Raw genomic sequence first — 27639 nt, forward strand, 5'->3', positions numbered from 1 at the left:
TATCTATGTCTCCTACATAGCTAGGATTGCAGATGTGAATCACTGAGAGTTTCATTTCAACTTGTTTCTTCTCATGGCTAATTTCCTGAAATTTCTGAATATCAGTATGTTTGTCTGATTTAATCTAGAATAGAATACTAGCTTTCTTGCAATTCTCATAATACTGCCTGCTTCTACCATAAAAGTTAAAACTTACAGACATTTTCTCTAATAATATTGTTTAAGCATATAAGGTACTAAATGCCAGAGGTTTCTAACTATTACCAATTGTGATAGTGCCAATTTCAACTCCACAACAAAGACACAGTTATTTATGTCTTAGAAACTGTAACCAGTAGACAAGGACCAACTTGTAGAGTTCTGATGTTGCCATTGTTCTACCTACTAAACAACAAACAGGTTTAACAATTTAACTTGGGAAATCTATAATGATGTCTTTAATCTCCATGGCACTAAATTGACTTCAAGCTTTGGTGATTAAAAAGAGGAGATGAACTCATCAGGGGAAGGAAACCTTTTAACAGTGTTATTTCATTGTGCTGACTGCTTTCCTTTAGACAAGTACAGAGTCTGGGAAATAGATGGTAGGTAATGAACCTGAGTGCAAGTCCAGGTTCCAATGTCTAAATGAGAACCTAAGAATAGTGATATTGAAACAATTATAGCTATACACTATTTCTGGCATCACTGATTGGTAGTCTCTGCCCTAAGGAATAGTAAATAAAAATTTCCACTTATTAGAGACCCACAGAAGATCCCATTATATTGTGCTGGGAAGGCATCATTCCAGGTGATGGACTATTCACTAAACTAGTAAAAAATTACATGCTTATATATCCTTGGAACTATTCTAAATAATTCAGTTAAACAGCATTATCTTTACTTTTTGTGTATTTATTTCTTGATTTGTAGTTTTGAATAATCACCCAATAGTAAAAACTGAAGGCTTTTAGTTCTTTTCACTTTATCGTTAAGAATAGCTAAAATCTTTTCAATTAATCCTGAAAGTACACATTTTAAAGACCTTCAGGAACCAAAATAATAACCCTCTTCCTTTACTTACAAGGTTTCAAAATACAAGATAATTGAAGTTAAACCCTGACTCTGGATGCTATCAAATCCTGAGACTTGATGCTATCAGTATCTAAGGCTTATTTAGAAATAAAGTAACTTTCCAATTAACTTTGATTATGCTACTATTAAGGAAAAAGTACCTGTATCTTACCGATTTCTGATTCAATTCATCACTAAGCAATTCATATTCCTTAGTTTTGTCTTCAACTTCCTGAGACTTCTGATCATAATTAACAGCAAGTTCCTCTAAGGCCTGTAAAACTTCTTTTACTTCTTCTTTAGAGGCATCATTTTCTGCTTGAAGGCGATTCAGCTCAGCTTGCATATTGTCTTGATCCCTTCTGGTAGATGCCAGAAGCTGTAAGAAACAGTAAAATATGTATTTTTACCAATAAATATAATTTTTACAACACATTGAATGGCTTTATCATTTACTAAGCACTGAGAAATAAAACGTGGGTGCTAATGTTTAACACACATTCAACAAATTTACTGGATACTTATTACACAGGCCCTGGGGGAAGAGAGAATGTAAGATGACATTTTGCCTTTGAGGAGTCTAGTAAAATAATACAGGAACCTAGAAAAGGCTAACACATAGTGGAATGTAAGTTATAAAGGAGAAGTATGGCAGTCGAGAAAAGGAGGTGTTAGCCAGGCATTGGTGGCTCACACCTGTAATTCTAGCTACTAAGGAGGCTGAGATCTGAGGATCACAGTTCAAAGGCCCAGCCCAGGAAGGAAAGTCTGAGACTTTTATCTCCAATAAACTACCAGAAAACCAGAAGTGGTGCTGTGGCTCAAGTGGTAGAACACTGGTCTTGAGCTGAAGAACTGAGGGACAGTGCCCAGGCCCAGAGTTCAGGCCCCATGACTGAGAAAAGGAAAGGAAAGGAAAGAAAAGAAGGGGTTTCTAGAGAGTATTTAAAAGAAAAGTTGAATAAAAATAGGTAGATTTTAGTCAGGTGAAAATTACTAATAGACTATTGACTTATGAATTGAGTTCAGACAAACAAGAACTTAGATGTTTAGAATAGTTTATTAGAAGATTAGATTTACTTTGGGCAACATTGGGAGCAATGCCATGACTCAGCACATAAAATATGAAATGGAGAGAACCAGACTAGTCAAGAAGCTACTGCAATCTATAATAAGTGACCTTTTTTGTTTTCTGGTGCAGTCTTAGGGCTATCCCTGAGCATTTTTTGCTCGCTAGTGCTTTATCACTTGAGCCACAGCTCCACTTTTGGCTTTTCAGTTAATGGTAGAAAAAGATTCTCACAGTCTTTCTTGCCTGGGCTGGTTTCAAACCATAATCCCCAGATCTCAGGCTCCTGAGTAGCTAGGATTACAGGTGTGAGCCACTGGCAAATCAGTGGCTTTTAGTAGAGACATTCAGAAATATGCAGGAATGTTCATATTTGGAAATCATGGGATGTTCATTATGGGTAATAGCATTTAGGATCAGGGACAGTAAATATCCTATAACGCACAGGACAAAACAGCAAACAAACAAACAAACAAAAAAACTCAACATAACCAAAAATGTCCTACAGTTATGTTTAAATATGAAGATGAAATGACCAGGATTAATTTCAATGAGGATGGACAACCCTTATAAACGGGATATAAACTTTATCCTCATCTCCCCAAAAAAACTTACATAGGGACTATTTTTTTCCATACAGGGTGGGATAAAATGAAGGACCAAACTAGGATCTAGGAAAAGAAAGATATAGAAGAACTGAGATGAAAGGAAAGACTACAGAAATGAACAGAAGTGGGTAGAAACGATGGAAGAGTTACAATCTTCCTTTATTTTGCAGTGGTAGCAATCAATCCAGGGCCTTTGCACATTCCATGCAAGCACTGTGCCACATGACCAGCTCTAAAAAGTGCTTTCTATTCATGAGACATTCTCATTTCCATAAAAAGTTATGCTGAAAAATACAATTAAAGTTAATGGGATTTTTTTTAAGTCTTTAATACTTGTAGACTTGTATCTTGTTTTCAAGTGAACCAGTTGGGTTTTTTGTTTTGCAGTCATGAGGCTTGAACTCATGGCCTGGGCACTGTTCCTGAGCTCTTTTGCTTAAGGTTAGCACTCCACCACCTTTACTCACAGTGCTACTTCTGGTTTTTAAGTGGTTAATTGGAGAAAAGAGTCTTGCAGACTTTCCTGCCCAGGCTGGCTTTTTTTGAACCTCAATCCTCAGATCTCAGTTTCCTGAGTAACTATAATTACAGGTTTGAGCCACCTGCACCTGGCTTAATAAAAAAATTTTATGGTAGAAGATTGCCTACATGCACAAGGCCCTTGGTCGAACCAAAAAAAAAGCTCATAGTCATATCCACACATGAGTATTTTTCATTAGGGGGCGGGGAAGAATCTAACATTATTCAGATCACTGTCCTAACTCTTCCTCACAGACCAATAATAAGATAGAAAACAACATTTTAGGGCTGGGAAGGTGGCTCAGTGGTAGAGCGCTTACCTTGCAAGCCAGAGGCCCTGGGTTCAATTCCTCAGCACCACATAAGCAAAAAGAAAAAAGCCGGAAGTGACACTGTGGCTCAAGTGGTAGAGTGCTAGCCTTGAGCTGAAGAGCTGAGGGATAGCGCCCAGGCCCAGAGTTCAGGCCCCACGACCGGACTCCCCCCTCCCCCCAAAAAAAGTTCTCTTCTCTCCAGGAGAAAGGAAACTCCAATTTAAAAACAAAGCAAAATTAAAATAAATAACTTAAGAGGAAGTTAATCTATACATCAATCCATGATTTATCTCGCCCAGGAAGGCCACAATGTCATGCACTTAGTCATAAAATATTAAATTCTTGCATCTATAGATTTATCTTCAAATGATAGTAACAAATGAAACTTTTTTGGATGCATTATAAAAGAAAGTTAAACATACCTCTTCCTGATCCAACATTTGTGTCTTCAGTTTCTCCACCAGTTGGCTCTGTTGGTTAATCTCTTCATCCTAAAAATTTTCAAGCATTTAAGTAATAGCATAACTGTATCCCATACAAATTCTGAAATTACTATAGCCCACAAATAGTTCAAATAATTTTTTCAAATCAACATAGTTTTTTCTCTTTAGAAAATTTTGAAACAAAAGAAATTCAGTTATCAACAATGGTAATTCATTTAGGTGAAGAGGAAAACTTCTTTTTAAAGTCATTAATTAAATATTTAAAATGCTAGAAAAATAAGACAGTTCAAAGTTACTACTGAAACTTAGATACAAAGCATTTCAAATAGGCCATCTCTGCTTAAAATACATTAAAGAAAGTAAATTTCTCCTATACTCTACTGTTCTTATCCTTTCCCTCCTTTCTATTAAGTTCAAAATGTTATTTTTCACATGATTGACACTAATGATTTAAGAAATGTATTGTTGTTCTTCCTGTCTTATGTTTTATTAGGATCATCAGATTCCATCTTCCAATGTTATTTACCAAATTTTCCTCAAAAAGTTTCCCTTAATCCCTCCTTCTCTTCCTTCCTATGGTGCTAGGTATCAAATATAGGACTTCACACAGACAGGAAAGTCCATGAAACTCTTATCTCCAATTAACCACCAAAATACCAGAAGCAGAGCTTTGGCTGAAGTAGTAAAGCATTAGCAATGAGCACAAAAGGTCTTTCCTGTACCCAAAAGAAAGCTAACAGAAACCAAGGAAGCTGTATATAGACCATTAGGAGCCCTAACATTCAAATTCATAAATAACAATCCAAAACAAAACAGACTTAGAACAAATAATTCAAACCTTGTCATCAAGTTGTTTGTACAATTTAGCAATTTCTTCTTCACACTTTCTTCTTTCAGCATCAGTAAAACTTCCAGCAACTCCAATTGTGGCTGCTGGTTTATCATTGGTAATAGTAATATCCTTATCCACTGTGAAAGCTTCCAAGTTGGCTTTCTCTTTGTCAAACTGTTCATCAATCGGCACTGTCTCCCCTAAGACAAAAAAATCCACATATCTTAAACTTATTTCAATTTTATTTGACTTCATTTTTTGTACAATTTATTTTCAAATAATCTGTGTTAGCTTCACAGAGTCTTTTTTTTGCTTCTGGTCAGTTCTGCTGTTGGTGTTTCCTATTTGGTTTTGATTCAATTTCCCATTCTGGTCACTTATTTTTCTCCATAGTTTATTGGACTGTCTTTGGATTTTCCTGAAATTCACATAGGTTCCTTCTAACAGTTGTTTTGAATTCTTTGTCAGGAAACTCTCTCATCTCCATTTGTTTTGGGTCGGGTGATGGCACTTTATCTGTTTGGGGATGCCATGTTTCCATATATGTGTGCTTTGATGCGTTCCAACTTGAAGAAGTTAACCACTTGCTCTACTCTGCAAATTAGGTTTGTGTGAAAAAGCCTCTCCAGTCAGCCCATCCAGAGATCCAGGACAGGCTAGACACCTGAGAGCCCTAAGGCCTGCCCAGAGCCAACAACTGCCGACACTGGAGATCAAGTCTACTTCCCAAGGTGTAAAGCCCATGATTGCAGGGTGCCTCCCACTTGGCACTGAGGCAGTTCTGAAAGTTCAGTTCTGTGGATACCTGCCTCATGTTTGGGGTAGTAGGAGCCTGCCCAGCACTGGATTCCAAGGGAACACCTGTGCTGACTTCTCTTTTTCTTCCCAAACACTAAGATGGCTTGGGAATGGGTTGACATGGGTAATATAAAACTGCCCTTCCTATCCACTCTTTTCTTACTATTTATTTATTTATTTATTTATTTGGGGGTCCCGTCGTGGGGCCTGAACTCTGGGCCTGGGCGCTGTCCCTCAGCTCTTCAGCTCAAGGCTAGCATTCCACCACTTGAGTCACAGCGCCACTTGTGGCTTTTTTCTTTTTTTTTTGCTTATGTGGTGCTGAGGAATCAAACCCAGGATCTCATGCATGCAAGGCCAAGCGTTCTACCTCTGAGCCACCTTCCCAGCCCTTCTTACTATTTTATTATAATACAAACATATACTATGATTTCTTACCCACTTTTATTCTTTCAAAGGCATTCTGTGGGACAGCAATTTTATATATTGGTATTTCTGCAGCAGATGACTGCTAATGAGTTTATTTCAACATTTTACTCTTTCTTATTCAATTTCAGTAGCTTGGATCAACTTTTCTATTCGCTCTATCCCTGAGGGACTTTTTTTTCAGACAGGGTTTTATTATGCAGGCCAGGATAGCCTCAAACTTAGAATCCTCCTGCCTCTGCCTTCCAAATGCTGGAATTATAATTTAGCTTTGTCCCGGAAATTCATTTTATTACTTCTAACTACATTGCTATGGCAAGATGTTGTAACTGGTATTTATCCCTCTAAACATATCAGAAAAAAAAATTCTAAAAACACATAAAAACTGAAAATGGACATGCTTTACTTTTACTTACATTAGTATAAAAATATCACGTTCATAAAATAGCCCTAAATCTATACTGAATAAAAAAATAAGAGATTCTTAAGTAATTACCATTACGCCATCGGTTGAGTTCATTTTCAAGCCACTGAATGGTATTGCGTAGGGTTTTATTTTTTTCTTTTTCCTTTTCATACTTCTTTTTCCACTGTTCTGCAGTTAACTCCACATTGACACAGACTGTATTCTTGATTGTTTTGGCCCTAAGAGATAAAATTGGAAAAAATGGATATGATTGATATTACTTTTGGTTGACAGATACAATGTATAATATATGGTTAATAACTGAATTTTCCACTTTTTCCCAGTTGTTTCATACTAAATTCTAAAAGCCTTTATGTATAGTGCTTACTTATTACCACCTAAGTTTGAATCAACCTCAAAATCTTTGAATAGTTAAAAAAAAAGAACTCACTAAAGACAAACAAAAACAAAAAAAATGCAGAGCATGCATTTTCACAATTAATTTTTAAGGCCGAATTGAGAAAATCAATTATAATTCAGAGTCTCAGGTAAAGTAAGTACTATTAATTTTCATAGACTAATCATTTCTTAGAGATTTTTGAACCTGTAAAATAAGTTAACAGGATTAACAATGGATTGTATATGCGAGGCTTTTGTCATATCTAATTCAAATGCTTATTAATGATGAATTAAAAATTCTCATACAAATTTAAGTTAACAATTAAATGTGCATGAAATCTTAATGTATGCAAAATAAACGATGGACCTATGAACTCTCAATTAAAAAGCAAAGTACATATTAAAAATATGCACTGATTTGAACAGCTATCTGACATTAATAAATTTAATATAAAAAAGTCTGCCTACATTTTAGGCTTTAAGGGCTAGGAATGTGGCTTAGTGGTAGAGTGCTTGCCTTGCATGCATGAAGCCATGGGTTCAATTCCTCAGTATCACATAAACAGAAAAAGCCAGAAGTGGCACAGTCTCAAGTAGTAGAGTGCTACCCTTGAGCAAAAGAAGCTCAGGGATAGTGCCCAGGTCCCAAGTTCAAGCCCCAGGACTGGCATTAAAAATTAATAAATAAAAAGCTCAGGTATAGCACCCAGGTCCTGAGTTCAAGCCCCAAGTAAGTCTAGCACCAAGAAAAGAATAAAAGATACATTTTAGGCTTATTTCTTTTTCTGTCATTGTTGGTCATGGGGCTTGAATCCAGGACCAAGGCGCTGTCCCTGAGAGCTCTTATGCTCAATACTAGCACTCTACCACTTTGAGCCACAGCATTATTTCCAGATTTTTAATTGGTTAATTGGAAATAAAAGTCTCATAGGGACTTTTCTCCGGGCTGGCTTCAAACCGATATCCTCAGATCTCAGCTTCCTGAGTAGTTGGGATTACAGGCATGAGCCATCAGTTCCTGGTAAGTTTGTATTTCTTAACAAACCTTTGACCAAAGAGGAGTGTAGACTTTGTTTCAGACTCATTGTATGATGATGGAGAGCAGCAAATGACAATAGTGGTTCTACAGTTGCCTCCTAATGAATCTTGAAGAATTCTTGTCATTTTACTATCTCGATATGGAACATATGTCTACATATAAAAACAAAAGAAGATCAATGGGTTACCTTATATAAAAGTCCCTATAAAAATTACTTGAAATAATTATTTTAGTTATTTTAACAGCTTAATATCAAGATGGAAACTAAGATTTACAATAATTAAAATTCTTAAAATAACTAATTTACACAGATTCTGTGAACCTCTCTCACACATATATATGAACATATATATGTATATACACACACACACACACATTTACATTAAAATAATCTTCCCCAAAATATCAGGGCACTAAAAAGGAGAATGTATACTCACACTACCCTCAGCCAAAGCAGAAATAACATTTCCAAGAGCAGAAAGTGATTTGTTGATGTTCTTAGCTTCATCTAGTACAGCACCTTCAGCTCCAGTTTTACTAACCTATGATTCCACAATAATAAAAAGTACAAGTTTAAGATGATTTACTTTCAACTTTCTAGAAACTGTAAGTCATCAATAATTTGCAAAGGTAAAACAAAACCTTCATGTTATTTGCCAAGCATTTATTCTAAGGTTCTACTTACTATTCTGTAAGTATCATTCTTCTAAAAACTTAAACTAGTTGCATAAAAGATATTATTAACATATCAAATTTTACTTTTAGTCTGTGCTCTTCAAAAAACCAATTCATAGCGATTTTCATTGCTACTCTCTTTGTTATATTAGAAAAGACAAGCCTATAATCTACTAAAATGTAGTGTTAATGGCTATAACTTACAGAAAAAATAGACTAAATTTAAACATACTATATTTCTGTTTAAAAAAATATAAAATGTCTAAAATACCTACATTACAAATACGTTTAACAATAAATAACATTGTTAAATAAATGGCTTCCTAACATTCCACAGTTACAGATAGTCTTAGAAGAACAGCAATACTGACCATAAAGGTCAATATAAAACATTAAAACCTATTCTGATATCAATATGAACTAAAATTTGATATACAATATTATAAAAATGAAATAATAATCCAAAGAAAAAAGTATCAGCAATGCTCTGTATCCATGGATTCAACTGGCCAACAGTGGAAAAGATTTAGGAAAAAAAAAACCTCACGTTTGAACACACAAATTTTTTTTTTAATTTCTGGCAGCACTAGGGGTTGAACTTATGGCTTTGCACTTCCACTTTCCCACTTAGCCACACCCCAAGCCTATTTGCTTTAACTATTTTTGGTGGGATAAAGAAAAATTGAATTTATGTCTAGGCAGGCCTGGAAACTGACCTTCTTATGATAAGCCTGCACCACAACACCCAGCTACTGGTGGGATAAAGGTCCTACTAATAATTTTTTCTTTCTTGGGGTGGGCTCCTATGTAGATGAGATTACAGACATGAGGCACTGGCACCTAGCCTAGACTTTTACAGTAGTCACTTAAACAATACAACTGTTATTTACAAAGCATTTACACTATATTATGTATTAGTAATCTGGAGATGATTGAAGGTATATAGGATATGCCTAAATTACATGTAAATACTGTGCATATAAGGTAAGAGTCTTGAACACCAGTGTTTCTGGGTATCCACAGGATGACATGAGGGTGGAATAATCTTTAAAAACAATTCTCCATGGAAAGCAAGAGACAACTATACAACTAGACCAGAAAGGATTAAGCAAGTTATCAGCAGTACCAGTCACCAATGCAGGTAAGACACCAGAAAAGGAATATTTAATAAAATTCATTACATATATTGAACAAATTCTCAATATAAACACACATCCTTAAGTCAAGGTATATGTACGGGCAGAACCAAGTGTGGTCAAAGGACAGATCATTCAACTTATGCTATCATAAAGCACTGACACCAACAATTATAATTCTCAGATTAACAAAGTAATTTTGAAATTTTCCATGTGCAACAATGAACACATGTGTAAGTCCCAATTCAAGGTAAAGTTTACAAAAATGCTTAAATATAGCTTAGAATACATAAGGACTTTACCTTTTCACTACCTGCTAAGTCAACCAGATAAAGTTTTCCGCTCAGTTTTTGTTCCGTTTGTGTGTTCTCTTGTTTTACATTAATAAGAAATATACTGTGACTCCTAGAGCTATGTTCATTCATATCTGAAATGAAATAATAAACAACTATAAATAAACATGGTTTCTTTACTAGTAATTTCCCTTAAAGAATTATTTTACATTAAAAAAATCTTACGATTATCAAACTGGGTGAGTTTATCCAGAAATTGATTTATTCACTTGATTTATACTCTAATATCAATAAATATTCTACTTACTTGTAACTGCTACATGTCTGTTGGATTTTCCTTCATCTATGGTATCCATAACTTCATCTGGACTACATACAAAACGCTCTGTGCATCCCTAGAAAAAATTTAAAGTATTGTCAAATCCTTTAAAAAAGTTAATACAGGGCTTTTTCTAAATAACCATTTTCTATTATTTCCTAAGTACCTTTACATAAGGAACACGGTTTTTGTCTTCATGAACTGAAAGGTTGGTCTTTGAAACTGAAAAGAGAAAAAGTAGCAATATTATTCTAAACTCTTAGACCAGTTTTGAAATAACTACAATTAATAGGCTTCCCTTTGTAATCTAATGCTACTAGGTAGACTTTAAGCCTAAAGATAATATATTTGACTACTGGCTGATATAAGAACTTAGGACTCAGATTCTCTAACTCAAGGTGCAGTACCGAAAATATCACTTAAGTATCATTTAAGAAATACCTAAGTGGCAGAGGACAACCATTAGCAAAAACACAAGGTCCTGTGTTCAAGTCCTAGTACCAGCACACAAAAAAAGTACCTGTATGCTATTCTATATCAAAAGATACATAACTAAAACTTCAAAAAAAAAATTTAATTTTCCCATTACACATAAGTCAATTTAATGTTTTTTAATTAAGTTACTAATAAACTCACTTCTACTACTAAAGTAGCAGGAGCTATTTTCTGTTGCAACAATGAGAAGTACAAAATGTCATGTCAAAAACGAGCTTTACAATGTGGGTGTGGGGGGGGGGAGCGGGGGAAGGATTGGGTGGGGGGGAGGGGGGAGGCTGGGAAGGGAGGTGAAGGGTAAACAAAGGAGGAGGCTGCAATGCTTGGTAAGAAATGTATGCATTATCCTGTCCATGTAATTGTAACCCCTCTGTACAGTATGTTCTCAAATAAAATAAAATTAAAAAAAAAAGAGGCAAGAAATTAACTTACCATCTAATAGGTCCCTTATCTTATCCAAATAAATTTCAAAATACGAAACCTAAAGGGTAAAAGGATTAAGAAAATTTATAAAACAGTTTATTCACTTATTAAATATTTAATTGGGTTTGAGTGTTAAGTTGTAATTTACCTTAATATGAAATTCCAAATTTTCATCCATGGAGTAAATGTAATTAAAAATATCTTGCACTATTCTTGGAATAATTCCCATGCCTTCTGGATCATGAAGTTTACCCTATGTACAAAAACAAAACCAGATTTCTTAAACAAGTTGTAAGAGATAGAATATTTTTTATAATTTATGATCAAGAGAGGATAGGAACTGCAAATGCTATTTTTGTGGATAGCTCTCTAAATACTTTTTAAAAAAAGCTATTTTACTCAAGTATAATATTGTACACTATTGTACAACAAATACATTTAATCTTTTCTTACGTGTTATGGCCTGGAGGCCGATCCTGAGATTTTTGTGCTCAAGGCTAGAACTCTACCACTTGAGCCACAGGTCTACTTCTTGATTTTTGCTAGTTAACTGGAGATAAGAGTCTCATGGACTTTTTCTGCCCCCGCTGGCTTCAAGCCATGATCCTAAGATCTTAGCATCCTGAGCACTTAAGGATTACACATGTGAGTCACCAGTGCTCAGCAACGTGTTTGATCTTAACAACTTCACGTAGTCACTAGGTTTAGATTATTATCACTTTTAAAATACTATGTTGGTCCTATACTTGATGAAATCAAGCAAGGAAAATTACATCAAAATAAACAGTAATTATTATATACATTCAGATACAGTATTTGCAGAAGATCACAGGCCAGTAATTTTGGTGCTGGTACTAGGACTTGAACTCAGGGCTCTCTCTTAGCTTTTTTCAAAGCTGATACTCTACCACTTTAGCCACACCTCCATTTCCTTCAGACTGTTTAGATGCCAAGTTGGAATAGGCCACAACATCAATACTGACATTCTTATCAGAGAAGTCTGTTAGGCAAAAATTAATCTCTTAAGAGGGTGTGTGTGTGTGTTGTGTGTGTGTGTGTGTGTGTGTGTAGTACCACACCATCAATACTGACATTTTTATCAGAAGTTTGTAAAAATTAATCTCTTAAGACAGTGTGTGTGTGTGTGTGTGTGTGTGTGTGTGTGTGTGTGTGTGTGTGTGTGTGTGTATGTGGTACGGGGTGGGGTGTGTGTGTGTGTGGTACGGGGGTGGTGTGTGTGTGTGTGTGTGTGTGTGGTACCAGGGCTTGAATTTGAATTTAGGGCCTTGATCTCTGGTTTGGTTTTTCTTGTTCACACTTGAGCCATGCCTCCATTATGGTATTTTAATGTTTAGCTGGACATGTGTCTCAAGGACTTTTCTGTCTTGGTTGGCTTCAAGCCACAATCCTCCAGATCTCAGCCTTTTTTGGGGGGGGGGGGGGGGGTCCATTATGAGGCTGAACTCAGGGCCTAAGGAACTGTTCCTGAGCTTTTTATGCTCAAGACTAGTACTAACACTTTGAGGCACAGCTCTACCTCCAGTTTTCTGGTGGTTAATTGGCAGTAAGAGTCTCACAGACTTTCCTGCCTGGGCTGGCTCTGAACCATGATCTTCAGAACTCAACCTCCTGAGTAGCTAGGATTACAGATGTTAGCCACCAGCACATGGCTAGAATCAATTCTTAGTAGAATCAATATAAGCACTCAAATTTTCTCATATAATAGAGAATTCCTGCTTAAAACATTCACTATTTTGTGGTTATGTTGAGCAACAAGACAAAATCTGTGTATCATCTCTCCACTATTCAAATTCAGGAACTAAGTTCAGATTGATATTACTTGTATACTGCTGGCATGTGTCAAGAGATTAAAAATGTTTCATTATTTTACAATAACTACAGAAATAAGGGATGAATGCTTTGTCTATACAGGAAACTATATCCAAGAACAGATTATAAAATATTACCTCCATTGTGTGTGTCTTCCCAGAGGATGTTTGTCCATAAGCAAATATTGTTCCATTGTATCCCTCAAGTACATCTACAAGATAATAAGAAGTTTTATATCTCAGGCGTTTTTTTTTTTTCTTAAGCAAGATTCACAGTAAATATATTTTAGAAATACATTTGACCTAAGTGATGAATAAATCAGGCTAAAAAAAGAACATCACGCACCCTGTTCCTAACCCATGCATACTCAATACTGTAAAACACAATACAAAATAATTGTGGGATAAATGGTAAGAAAGATTCAGATTTTCTTTAACATGAGTCTATCAAAGTTTAGTATTAAAGAATTTGAAGACATGAAAAGAAATAATGTATTTAAACTAATTTTCTTAATGATGAATCAATTATCTAAGCAAGTACTCCCTCTAAGACCTAAGGTTCTTTTCAAGGTCAATGAAGAATTCCATTGCCTATAATTATTTATACCAATGTACATCTCAAATGTCATTTCATTTGTATTCCAAGGTTTATGATCTAAAAGAAAAAAATCATGCAATTTACATATAGCTATGAATTAGTTTTTAGAAGTAGAACTAATTGGATGGTCTGAGGGCAGTGGTGTTTACAACTAATTGATCACAACCAGAAGTAGAACTAATTAACTGGTATTTACAGTGATTAAACCCCAAACCCATACAAAACACTACATACTCAATCTCACCAACCAATCTACTGTTTTGTTTTGTTGTGCTGGGATCAAATACAGCCTTTGAACAAGTAAGACAAGTCCAATCCTTGTTTTTAGTATTTTTAAAAGGGAAGGGACAAAAACTCCCAATAGTGAGTGAATACATCTAGATTTCCAACAGGTATTAAGCAAAAATGACTAGAAGCTTGGGTCAAGTGGTAGCACCTGCCTGGTAAGTATTAAGCTGAAAGTTTAAATCCTAGTACTACAAGATAAGGGAGTGGGCATTACACCATTGGAAAGATTTTATTATTTTTAAGAAACTTCAAATTGTGGGGGTGGTGATGCTAGGTACTGTTCCCAAGCATTTGGGGGGAGGGGGGATATCAGTCATGGGGCTTTAACTCTGGGCCTAGGTACTGTCCCTTAGCTCCTCAATTCAAGGCTAGCACTCTACCACTTGAGCCATAGCACCACTTCTGTTTTCTGGTGGTTTACTGGAGATAAAGAGTTTCATGGCCTTTCCTGCCCAGGCTGACTTTGAACCGCGATCCTCAGATCTCAGCCTCCTTAGTAGCTAGGATTACAGGCATGAGCCACTGGCTCCCAGCTCCAAGCTTCTTTTGTTCAAGGATAGTGCTCTACCACTTGGGCTACAGCTCTACCTCATCTATTTTTTTTTTAAAAGGGGATGGGGGGGGGGGGGTGTAACTTATTGGAGATAAAAGTCTCACAAACTTTCCTACCTGGGCCAGTTCAAACTGTGATCCTCAGATCTCAGCCTCCTGAGTAGCTAGGATTAGATGCAAAATTCCCCAGCAAGAAATCTCAAATATTTTAAACCTTCCCTCAAAGCCTTTTTATTTTTGAGAACAACAAAATCATTTTGTGAATCACAATTGTAACAGATGGGATTGCCAGACCTTTGTGAGCAATTATGAAGAAATCATCTAAGAAAAAAAGTAGCAGACCCATTCCAATTCACACACATATATGTATATATCTATGTATATCTTTTAGATCTAGATTCCACAAGAGAAAATATGTGATCCTTGTCCTTCTGAACCTACATGGTTTATATCACTTACCATCCATTTTCTTACAAATGACCTAATTTTTATCTTCTTTTTTTTTTTTTTTTTTTTTGGGGGGGGTGGGGGGTCCGGTCATGGGGCCTGAACTCTGGGCCTGGTCGCTGTCCCTCAGCTCTTCAGCTCAAGGCTACACTCTACAACTTGAGTCACAGCACCACTTCCGGCTTTTTTCTTTTTGCTTATGTGGTGCTAAGGAATCGAACCCAGGGCCTCAGGCATGCAAGGCAAGCGCTCTACCACTGAACCACCTATCTTCTTATGGCAAAATAGTATTTCAGTTTACTTCCTTTATATACAATGTTCTTAATACAACTATGCCACACTCCCTGCTTAAGATCTTTTAATCAAATACATAAAACTTATGCACAAAATTCCAATTCTTATAGACTTTTAAAAGTTCTTTTCCTAACATGATCCATCTGCCTTGCTACTGACTACACAATAGGTACTAAGTAACCATTTATAGGGGAATGCCTATATAATATCATAGGTTTTGGTTGTGTGAACGTAATAGAATACAAGGACTGCTAAAACAGTAAGTGCATCATAACTAATTTGAGACTTCAAAAGTAACTTTAAACTTTTAATGATTACAGAAATTATGGTATATTCAACATTGAAAAATTTATGGCGTATCCACTATAATCTATGATCAATCCTGGGTGCAAGAGACAAAACAAATAATAAGATTTTTTAAAAATGGGTCTGGTGGGGTGGGAAGGTGGCTTAATGGTAGACTGCTTGCTTAGCACGCATGAAGCCCTGGGTTCATTTCTTTAGCACCATATGAACAGAAAAGGCTAGAGGCAGCACTATGGCTCAAATGGTAGAGTGCTAGCCTAACCAAAGAAACTCAGGGACAGCACCCGGGCCCTGAGCTCAAGCCCCAAGACTGGCAAAAAAAGGTGGTGGGGGGGGGGGGGAGAGGGGAGCAGGTATCACTGCAGGAATACAATCCTTATCAATGAGAGAAGCAGTCATTCTTCAGTATCCAAGACAGGATACTGTCTTGGTTCCAGGACCCACTAAAATGGAATGGTATGTATAACCTGTGACTATCCTCCCACTTGAAAACATTTCTAGATTACTCAATATTTAACCCAATATAAATGTTACATAGTTGTCATACTGCATTATGTAAGGAAACACTGTTAACAGATTTTATGATGTGGGTAGGGTTATAAAAGAAAAATGATTTAAAATGAGCCCAATTTTCTAGTTATGTCACACAGATAAAAATCATCCAGGTACTGAAGGTAAGTTCTAAAAGCCAGAAAGAACAAAGGAAACCAAAGATAAATAACTTGCAAATTTATTTTTGATAAGGGAAAACCACAGGCATATATCCCAAAATTGCACTAAGGAAAATGTGGTTAAATTTAACTTCATTTTCTGTTGAGCTAGGGTCATACAATTTGGTACTTAGGTGGAATATAACATGATTTCATAAGAAGATCCAAGTTTTTCATCATATTCTAAGTATTTTGACAAACTAAAAACTAGACAATTCTACAGGTGAGAAGTTCTGAGGTTGGCTGAATATCCAAACAATGTGGTATCATTATTTAATTAACAGGTATCAACCGTATCCAGTTTTTAAAAGATTAGGCTAAAGACTGAGACATATTAAGCATTTTCAAATACTTTTAAAACTTCAGTGTCCTTGATACCACTGTAGATTTATCAGATATGCTGGAAGCCAACTTAGCAGATCAAGACAATATAAAAATAAAACTTAAAATGTGATCAAGAGCCAAAATTAACAAAATGGCTTCTGTATTTCAAATATTTACACTCCAATGTGCAAGTATGGAATAGAGCTTCAACCTGGCTGTAGAATATATGAAAAATATTTGTATGATTAAGTTACTCATTTTTTCATTAATCAATCACAATTAAAAAGCTAATGTAATCATGGATTACAGAGATAGTTCAGCCATAAATCATTTAGCTAACAGGAACAAAGGTTTGATTCCCTACCAAAAACAAACAAAAAGCTGTTATCTTAAATTGTACCAATGAATAATATATCACAAAGAATACAATATACTCATGTTCTAATATCATTTTGGAAAACTCTGACACTTAGCATAGAATAACACTGCTCCCTCCCCTTTGCTGCAGTTAAGTTACAGAATTACCTATCAGTTTTCCCTCATTTTATGAAGATTTCAGCACTCCATTTACTGTCTCTCTTTAATACCATTCCTGTTGCAACTATCAGTGATTTCAATGTAAATGAAGGTGACCTTATTAAAACACTATGGCTTCCCAGATCCTTGATCTAATTGCTATCTCCATGGTGAGACCCCGACTTTTTCACTCTTAACTATACTGTCTCCATAATACCAATTTTAAATACCCAACTTCTGTTACTTCTCCTGGTAACCTGTTTCCAACAAACTTTTGTCTTCACCCAGATCCATAACAAAGTAATCTTACTATCTAGTCACACTGTTCCCAGGGTCCCAACAAGCTGTAACTTCCTTGACAATATCCTCAATTCTCTTGCCTTTCTTCTCTTTTGTACTTGCCTGGCTAAACTCCAAATGGATAAATTCAACTCTTCCTGGCAGCTAACCTTACAAAGGCCTACAATGCTACCCGAGAATACAGCCACATTGCCCCCATCCATCCATTTCATGCCTTTTCTTAGAACCTCCTCCCAGATCCTCACTTGACTTTGTTATAGTATAGAATATGGAGTCAACATCTCCCCTCTATATCTATAAGCCTGCTTTTATTCATAAAATCTACTTTCTCTCCTGTAAGATAAACTGTGTTCCTGTTTAAAAGCTACTGAATCTCAACCTCCTCTAGCCAGATAAATATTACAAGACAGATTTTTGCTTCAATCTAAGAAGCATGTTTTATTAATCAAAAACTGTCAAAAGCTGTCAAAAAATGGAATAAATAATATCAAAATTGCTATTTTACTTTAAAGTTCCTATGATAAGAAGGAATTTTTATAATAACTGGGAATTAACTCCAGACAATCCCATCTTTTTTTTTGTTTTTGTTTTTTATTATGAAGATACTATACAGAGGGTTACAGTTACATGAGTGAGGTAATGAGTACACTTCCTCTTGAACATTGTTACCCCCTCCATTGTTTTCCCCCTACCATCCCCTCCCTCGCTCCCTTCCCCAGGTTCTTTTTTTTTTTTTTTTGATTGTGATTAAGTGATTACATAATTTCCCGAAATTCACAGTATTGTGGAATAATGATGCTCATTTAAAGTCACAAGTTCATTCTAACTTTCCTGGAGCAAATTGTCTATCACAGTCTGTAATATATAACAGTGTTCACATGTTATATACCATATATGTGATCAGCAGCATGGGGATATTTAGTAGTGGACCATCTTACTTTTTACCTACAGTTCTGATTTTAGAAAGCTGAAAAAATACATCCTAGTGTAAGTTACCTTTCTCATATTTGGCAATCCCTATTAAACTACTCAAAGGTTTTTCTGTAGACTACAAGTTAAGCTTTTCTGAAAGGAATAACAATGAACAAATTAAATATTGATATTTTCTACTATTTTGACACTTGTCCAGTCATTTTATTATCCTTCTCATATGGTCCCATTTCTATAATCACTATCTTGGAAATTCTCCTGGGAATGGCTAATAGAAATGCATCTCTCAAGAACAAGCATGAAAGCCAGACACTGGTGGCTTACAACTGTATATTAATCCTAGCTACGCAGAAGGTTGAAATCTGAGGATCATGATTCAAAGCCAGCCTGGACATGAAACTCTTATCTCTAATAAACTACTCAAAAAAAAAGGGGGGGAGACTGTGGTTCAAGTGGTAAGCCACTAGACTATCCTGTAGCAAAACAAGGTCAGGGGGAGTGCTGAGGCCCTGAGTAAAAGTCTCGGGACAAGGACAAAAAAAGGAACGAGCATGTAAAATAGTTACTATTAACACCCTTCATTAGGTACTGTGTATAATTAGATCATAGTGATTTACTAACTATATTGACATTGGTATCTGAACTTTCTTCTGCAATTAAGAGAAGAAACATTAAAAAGAAAAAAAATGTGGAGGTAAGTAGGAAAGATCACAAATTCAATTTTATTTTACTACAGGTACACTAAGTTAATGAAATTCACTAAGTTAAACATATTTACCCTTAACAATCTTTTTTGCGCAGTCATTGTATACTTGCTCTTGAGATGTGCTTGACTGGAACACTCGATCAAATGCATATGGCTTGGACTGAAAAACAAAAACAAAAGCATTTCAGTTACACAAATGAAAGGTGAATGGATATTTCTAAACTTTTTTAAAGATACCCTAGTATGTCTGCCCTTCAAAATAGTATTCTTACTATGAATCATCTCATTTTATCTTAATTATAACGGACTGTAACCATTATCACCTATAAATCTGTGACAAGAATGTCTCTTTTAGTGTTGTCATATCCCTAGGGCCTAGTACAGTAGTTGTAATTACCACTATTTATGATAGCCATCCAATACTGCTGAGTCAATTTTTTTGTTGTTGTTGTGGAGCTTGAACTTGGGTCCTGGATGCTGTCCTTGAGCTCTTTGGCTCAAGGCTAGAATTCTACTGTTTTGAGCCACAGTGCTACTTCTTCTTTTCTGTTAGTTATTAATGACAAAATTAAAATGTAGGCTTCTATCTACTACCTCACATTCAGCTTTTCAGTTTACTGAAATAACTTTTTAGCAATACTAAAGTTTGAACTAGGGCCTCACATCTGTGAGGCAAATGTTCTACCACTTGAGCCAAATCTCCATTCATATAGTATCTCATGCTTTTTGTGCAGAGCTGGCTTCTGATATTGATTCTCCTTTCTATGCCTCATGTTTAGCTGCAATTACTGGGATACTCCACCATACCAGCTTGTTGGTTGAAAAGAGGACCTTACTAACATTTTGCCTGGGCTGGCCTGGAATCAAGATCCTCTTGATCTCCACGTTCCCACTAGAAGGGATTACAGGTGTATACTATCACACCTGACACTGTGACAAATTTATAACCATTTTTTTCATTTAGCAAAGAGTTATGGGATTCAAGACATCATGCTAGAATGATCAAGACAGACATAGGCATAATTGAGTAACTACAACTGACTCAAGAAACTGCTCCCAGTAACATACAGAGGAGAACCTGAGTTTAGAGGAGAGCAGAAGAATGTCAAGGAAACACTCTAGGAAAAGAGATGTTGAAGAACTGAAGGGTAAATAAAGCCTGGCTCACTCTCATCTTCTTTAGTACTAGTCATAATAGGGTACAGAGTTGGAATGAGAAAGCAGTCTAGACATTAGGCATAGAATGCTTAAAGAGTCTAAGGCTGGGCTGGGAATGTGGCTTAGTGGTAGAGTGCTTGCCTACCATGCAGGAAGCCTTGTGTTCGATTCCTCAGTACCACACCAACAGAAAATGCCAGAAGTGGTGCTGTGGCTCAAGTGCTAGAGTGCTAGTTAAGCAAAAGAAACTCAAGGACAGTGCCCAGGCCAAGTTCAAGGCACAAGACTGGCAGAGAGAGAGAGAGAGAGAGAGAGAGAGTTAGAGAGAGAGAGAGAGAGAGAGAGCCTAATGCAGAAAGGAGCTTCTAGCATTCAAGAAACCAAAGGAAGTTGTTAAGTTTAAAGTACAGGGAGCAAGGATCAAATGCAAATGTGAACACAGTGAAAAGTAATTTGACCTGGATCACCCAAAAAGCACATCTGAGACTCCAAAAAACAATCTTGGAAAACCACCAATAGGGTCTAAGAGGGGGAAGGGGAAGACATCAAAAACAGTATCCCAGTAAACCAAGGAAAGAATACAGCTGTGAAGTCAAGAAAAACTACAACTAATCCAGTGACAAAGGTTGAGTTACAACAGGTTGAATAAAGAATGAGACATGATCAAGCACAAAATTTGGCTGTGAACCTAAGAGATTTTTTTTTAAAGTAAGCAAACCTGAGAATCTAAAACCCTGGCAGAAACAATCTAATATTAATCTAGGAAGGAAAATGATCATCTAAAGAAGAGAAAAAGAGGCAAGGAGAGGAGTTCTGCGTATTTCCATGTATCTGTCTACTCTCTAGATATTTTTCCAAAGTGAAAGAAGAAAGCTAGGGCCCAGGAAACAGTCCTTGGTCATAGCTGAAAAAAGAGCTACTTAAAAAAAAACTGCACTCAAAATCTTCCTAAGTGTGGAATGTTTACAATGAAGCAGATATTCTCTACAGGAATACCCAAAGCCATTTCTATCCTCCTTTCCCTTGTTACTGTCTGCTAGCTCAATCGGCACCTAATAATCATATGCCCAGTTCAGAAATTAGGAAGTGATAATCTGCTGGGAGGCCTCTGAAAACAATATTACTTTCCTAATACAGAGACCACCCCAGCTGCTTGTTCTCCTTATTGGGATGAATGTCATCTCTCTTGAAAACATGAGCAATGTGATTAAAAGTTAGCAAATCAAAGTCAGGGTCCTAGTATGTACTATTCTATGCTTTTTGTTACAGGAGGGAAAATGACCTCTTACTTTTTAAGCCATTATTGTTTTCTTCTACAGCTAAAAGCAGTCCTGATAGATATTCTAAGAGCCTCATTTTGGCATAAATTTCAAATTTCAAGTGTCTCATTAGTCTTTTTTTTTGGGGGGGGGGTCAGTTGTGGGGCTTGAACTCTGTGCCTGGACACTGTCCCTCAGCTATTCAGCTCAAGGCTAGCGCTCTACCTCTTGAGCCACAGCACCACTTCTCATTTTCTGGTGGCCAACTGGAGATAAGTCTCATGGACTTTCCTGACCGGGCTGGCTTTGAACCAACGATCCTCAGATCTCAGCCTCCTGAGTAGCTAGGATTATAGGTGTGAGCCACCAGCACCTGGCTCAGTGTCTGATTATTCTTTATTATGTGAATACACAAATAATCTTTTCTATAACTTTTGGAGTGTTTTCAGCAAACTCATTTGAATAAAGTAAGCTGTTTCTCATCCTTCCTGTTTTATGGATAAAAGGTTTTCTAAAACAAACAGGCTCTATTTTTATAGTTTAAAAGATTTTAAACACATTTATTTCATCCAGTGGGATATTTATAGCACCTTACCAAGCCCTCAAATTTTGCACAAAACACAGAGACTCAGTGTAATCAAAAGACTTTTCTCCCAAGAGTTAATATTAAAATAATTGTTTACATGAGTAACATGTAAAAAGCGCTAAAACTGAACTTATAAGCTCCCCTTATGGATTCCCAAACAACATTTAAATTATTTATACATATATATATAACCTAAACATAGTTACTGTTTGCAAAAAAATACATTTCCTTACATTTTCAAACATTATGTCATCCAATTACAATTTATTTTATTTATACTTTTAAACACTAAACTGCTTTACATTTTTAAACACTAAATTGTTTCAATTTACCTAAAGGTCAATTAACTGTTCATTACTGATTTGCCTACCAATCACCTATCTGTTATTTAAGCTATCATTTAAAATTATTTACGTTACTAAAATTTTGGAACAGAAAATTTTGAGGTTAAAATTTTTTTCAAAAGAAAACAAACTAGAATTATTTCCCCATGGAAATTGTTTTAACTTTATAGAATATATTATATTTGGGCCACATTAGAAGTTAACTAATAATATTAGTATAGTTGTGAATCCTAAATTTCAGCATTCCAACAAAAACAACCTTAGTGATACTTACCTATTTGTTTAAACACAGAAAAATCTGGAGAAATAAGACAATACAAATGAAAGAAAAAAATCAGCTTTGTTGTACAAATCATTACTGAAGCGGACTAATCACAAAAACTCTTAAGAAACTAGTAGCCTCAAGTTTGGCAACTAATCCAGAGTTGCAAGGTTCTATGGATTACATGTACAACATAACCTCTTAAAGGAGAAGGATCTCTGTGCTTAACTTCTTCGCCTTAGTATGATATCATTTATATCAAGAGTTTGTTCTCAAGGATTTTGTTAACAAAGAACTGCACTGACAGTCTTCACACACTAGTAATTGGCAGTTAGTGACCTTATGATTTTTTTCTCCCTAAAGTCTACCAAGAGGATGTAAAGCGAACACATTAATTATCTATAATTGACCTTTGCAATCTCACATTAAAACTCCTAATAACTTCAGAGCTGTCGCCAATATCAATAATTTCAATCATCAAAGGTCCATCCATCTCTTTGTGACCTTTTTGCCCTACTGCTAAATTAAATAGCCCAAACACTACATTAAACATATAATTCCACTGGAGCAAAATTAACATATTCAACTTTTATGCCTTCATAACAATGTAGAAAATATCAGCACACAGCGTGAGCCGTAAAAGTTAATTTAATTTTGTTACAATTCTGTATGCAGTATCTTAATGTTCATTTTTAATGTCCTTGAACTGAGAATGGATTTTCAGAAATCTTCAATATTAGAGATCAGACCTCCATCATCCCCGCCCCCAATCCTCACTTTCTGGTCTCCCAACTCTAGTTGTTTTACACGGCAAAGGAACAATAAATAATAAATATCTCACTATCCCTGGGATTACCTAGATCAATTTTCTTCGAGGCAAACTTGTACAAATAAAAATAGTGGCCAACATTAAAATTTTATAAATTTGTTTAATATCCATTAGTACACAAGTTAGCACTTTTTTCATACTGTTTACTCCGTAAGGCCCAGTAAAGACCAAGTTTCTACATCTAACACTTCTTTTTAACCCAACCTGAATCTGCTGTGATTGAATGTATGCCTAAACAAAACCGATTATTCCAATTTCGAAGAAAACATTTCTTTTTTCAGTCCTCGACTTGTCATTGGTGTTGTTAATGTGAAAAGTTACTCATCACTCCAAGATCGGGTGGAAGAACATCTGAGGTTTGCAGGGTAATTGTGTTCGTTTTTCTTTCTCTCAAGGGACTTCAACACCTAGTTAGGCCTTTTCTATTAAAAACCTAAGTAGGATTTGATCAGGTACGGCAGGGCTCCACATTCTAATTGAATTCTGAATTAATCTTTTTTTATGAATGGTAAATTTGAGGGCAGTGCACAAACATCAACAGCACCAGTAACTGAACACACGCATAATAATAAGCACCCGCAAAGATGCCCCCAAATTGCTCCCGGGCCGGTCCCTCCAGCGCCCCGGGTGGGGGAGTGTCCCCAAGCCGAGACCGGGCGCCTCCCGTCTCCCGGTGCCGAGGACCAGGGCTGGGGCGATCGTGGAACGCCCCGTGCACTACCTGGCCGGTCCCCTCCGTTCCCCAGATCACCTGATGCCACAGAACTCCGCCGGGGAGACCTGAGGACCCCGGGCTGCCCCCACTCCCCGTCCCGCACCCCCGGTCTGCAGCAGGCCCGCCCGCCCGCCACGTCCGAGAACTCCCCGCCCACCCAGGCCCGCGGGCGCCGGACGCGGCTGGGGGAGGCGCTCACCGCGATCACGACGGTGTCCTCGCCCTGGAACTTGGCGACGTACTTGTCGCCGCGGTTCACTTCGGACTCGTTGAGGGGTCTGAAGCGACACATCACTTTGATGTTGCACTCGGCCGGGTCCGCCATCTTTCTCGCCGCCGGGGCCGGAGGCCGGGAGCCGCTCCCCGCTGCTCAGTGCTGGCCGAAGCAGTCGGAGCGGAGGGTCTGAAAGGGTCGCGAGCGCCGAGAGGAGTCGGCCGCCCGCCCGCCGCGCCGCGCTTCCCCCGGCAGGGGCGGCCGGGGAGCGGGGACTCGAAGCGCCCGCGCCGGCAGCCGTCGCCCCGAGGCTCACTTCCGATCCATCATGGCAGCCATGGCGGCGGCACCCGAGTGTCAGGATCCCTCAGCTGCCCCGCCGCCCGTCCACAGCAGGCTGCAAGGGCCGAGGAGGCCGCGGCGGCCCGGCTGGGCCCCCTCCTTTCTTCTGGCGAGGAGTAGGCCGGGCGCGCCCGTCGGCCTCAGCTCGCCGGCTTTCCTGCCGGCAGGCACGCTGAACCTCCGGAGGCCGCAGACGGGCGACTGGGCGACTGGCTGGGCGGTGCGGAGCGAAGCTGCGCAGGCGCGCGCGGCTGTGGGCGGGCTCCGGACTGCCCAGTGACCAATCCGCGTCCGCGCCGGGCCTTGGGGCCGCGCCGCGGGCTCAGCCACCGCTCGGGGTTGGGGTCCCAGATTGGAGTTTCCTCTGAAAAGAAAGTTCTCTTGCTTTTCTGTGACGGGACTTTGCGGCTCCGCTGCTGCGGATAACTCTAAAGCTACGGAAGACACCGCTTTCTTTCCTTGGTGTGAGAGCGTGCTTCACGTCCTAGTTTGTGTAAATACAATAGCAGATCCGTATAAGGAAGTGTTGGGTTGCATTCTGGCCTGATTCCTGGAGCACCTTTTTTGGAGTCCGAGGCAGAAGAAGGAAGATTTGAAAGAAAGGGTGGGGCAGAGCTGTCGTCGCAGCCGTTACCCGGGTCTGGGGGGCGGGCTGGAGAAAAGGGAATAGGGAAAAAATAATGTCTAAGAAATGGAGATGGAGAAGATTGCATGTGCAAGAGTAGACTTGGATGGAAGACGAACCCTTTACACACGCACTCGCGCACACCCTAACTGCAGCCTCTGGTCACCCAGGGCCCGGCACCGCACAAGTGGGCAGCAGCCGCCCAGACTGCACCCTGGGTGCCCTACACGTATTCAGTGAATTGGAAATTCCACTCTCCAGATGATGAACTTACACAACTCACCAATTGCAATTCTGGGGAAATGACTGACCCATACATAGCATAAAGACTCCTTTTTAAAAGGTGGAGAAAAGCTTGTGGATAGGGTGTTTTAAGAAAACCACTCCAAGCCAGTCCTTGGTGGCTCACGCCTGTAATCCCAGCTACTCAGGTGGCTGAGATCTGAGGATCGCAGTTCGAAGCCAGCTCAGGCAGGAAAGGTCATGAGATATCTCCAATTAACCACCAGAAAACCATAAGGGGCCCTGTGGCTCAAAGAGGTAGAGCTCCAACTTTGAGCTAAAAATGCACCGTGTTCCAGGCCCTGAGTTCAAGCCCCATGACCGACAAAAAAAGAGAAGGAAACCACTCCAGAAGCCTTGGGTGAAGCTAAGAGACAGAGCTCTTGTGTAGCACAGAGGAGGTCCCTTCCCAGGACTGCAAAAACAAACAACAAAAAACCATTCTTTAGTAGAGTTCATATTCTACTTTTGGAAGATAGATACCATAAATATTCTTGTAAGGTCCACTCCTGGATGGCAAGCAGACTCCACCCTCCCCGCAGTAAAGTCTCCGCCCAGTTACCTGTGTTACCTAGGCAACTGGCACACCTGGAAGAGATCACATCTGCATCTGCTGAGATCACATATGAATTTGATGTGGCCACACCTTTCTCTGCCCATACCCTTGATAAGGCCTAGCCCAGGCCCAGAGGCTCTCTGCTCTTTTCTAGCTCTTTCTCAGCTCCTTCCTTCTCTTCTCTTTCCCAGCTCTCTTGTCTTTCCTAGCTCTCTCTTTCCCAGCTCTCTCTCTTTCCCAGCTCTCCCAGCTCTCTTTCCCAGGCCTTTCCCCACCTCGTGGAGACCCAAGATGGCCTGCTGCCAGGCGGAACGATTGAATAAACCTATCCCTTTCCTGAATACCACGTGCGTGGTGCTGTTCTTACTCTGCTATCTCTTTTTAAAAACCTAACAATTCTTTATATTAAATGAGTGAAATGCTGCAAAGGAAATGTACAATGACAATTAGAAACCTTTCCTCTGGTCCCCAGTTTTTGTCTATTAAATAAAATATTAGATTATGGAAACCTACAATGACTCCTGTGTTCACTCAAGTGTTAACATCCTAATATCTCCAAAAATGAATTTTCAGTTGAATAGATTTAGTTGTTTGATCCATAGCATTGAAGGAAAGCTCATATTAGGGTCTGGATGGAGAATCTCACCTAAAAAATGATGGAGTTAACATGAGACTCTGGGGAAAGTGTGGAATTTGGTTAAAATTCAAGTAAATCTGTGTTTCTAGAAACTTCAAACCTGAATTATGAGTGTAAATATCAACATTAAGCTGGACTACAGTGGAAACAGGCCATGGATCCTATTTGATTGACCACTACAAGATCAACAGAGATGTGAAATGTTGTCTACCCATATATCTTCTTGTGTAAATCTTCACCTGGCTTGAGACCCAAAGCTGCTTCTCTATTTCTTTAGCTACTCCAGGGTAGAGTGGTAGATTATCAGTTTTCTGACAGTCTATGATTTTTGACACTGAAGGTTTTCCATGAGTAAGAAGTCAGGAGTCACTCAAAGGAGGTTGGTGTGACACTCTGGACGTAGCATACCTTGAGAGAAACACTTTTTCCTGTTTTATACTTCTGGTTTTGTCTGTTAGTCCAGTCTGTTAAGTAAAGGGTAAATTTTTACTTTCTCATCCATGCAGTGCTATTATTCTTCATTTGATATCTTCATATTTATATCCTGTCATGGTAAAGAGAAACAGCATCCTTCCCTAAAAGTAATTTTTTTGGGGGGGGGTCTGGTCGTGGGGCCTGAACTCTGGGCCTGGGCTCTGTCCCTCAGCTATTCAGCTCAAGGCTAGTGCTCTACCACTTGAGCCACAGCGCCACTTCCAGCTTTTTGCTTATGTGGTGCTGGGGAATCAAACCCAGGGCCTCATGCAAGCAAGGCAAGCGCTCTACCACTGAGCCACCTTCCCA

At 38.2% G+C, this 27639-nt stretch overlaps 1 protein-coding gene across 1 annotated transcript in view; it reads right to left on the reverse strand.

Annotated features, from left to right (window-relative positions):
• Window positions 1-24959, reverse strand: part of Kif5b (kinesin family member 5B) — a 42461-nt gene extending 17502 nt beyond the window's left edge. The window contains exons 1-14 of the mRNA XM_042686303.1: window positions 24400-24959; window positions 19120-19207; window positions 13215-13288; window positions 11396-11500; window positions 11257-11305; window positions 10496-10551; window positions 10318-10405; window positions 10020-10144; window positions 8344-8448; window positions 7913-8058; window positions 6559-6707; window positions 4845-5038; window positions 3986-4054; window positions 1226-1432 (exon numbers count right to left, since the gene is read on the reverse strand). Of these exons, the coding sequence (XP_042542237.1) occupies window positions 1226-1432; window positions 3986-4054; window positions 4845-5038; window positions 6559-6707; window positions 7913-8058; window positions 8344-8448; window positions 10020-10144; window positions 10318-10405; window positions 10496-10551; window positions 11257-11305; window positions 11396-11500; window positions 13215-13288; window positions 19120-19207; window positions 24400-24525 (1581 nt within the window). The 5' untranslated portion in view covers window positions 24526-24959. The remainder of the gene's footprint in view (window positions 1-1225; window positions 1433-3985; window positions 4055-4844; window positions 5039-6558; window positions 6708-7912; window positions 8059-8343; window positions 8449-10019; window positions 10145-10317; window positions 10406-10495; window positions 10552-11256; window positions 11306-11395; window positions 11501-13214; window positions 13289-19119; window positions 19208-24399) is intronic.
• Window positions 24960-27639: the final 2680 nt, after the last annotated feature.

This window comes from Dipodomys spectabilis, unplaced genomic scaffold (assembly GCF_019054845.1).
Source record: "Dipodomys spectabilis isolate Male_0828 unplaced genomic scaffold, ASM1905484v1 ptg000096l, whole genome shotgun sequence".
Classification (NCBI taxonomy): Eukaryota; Metazoa; Chordata; class Mammalia; order Rodentia; family Heteromyidae; genus Dipodomys; species Dipodomys spectabilis.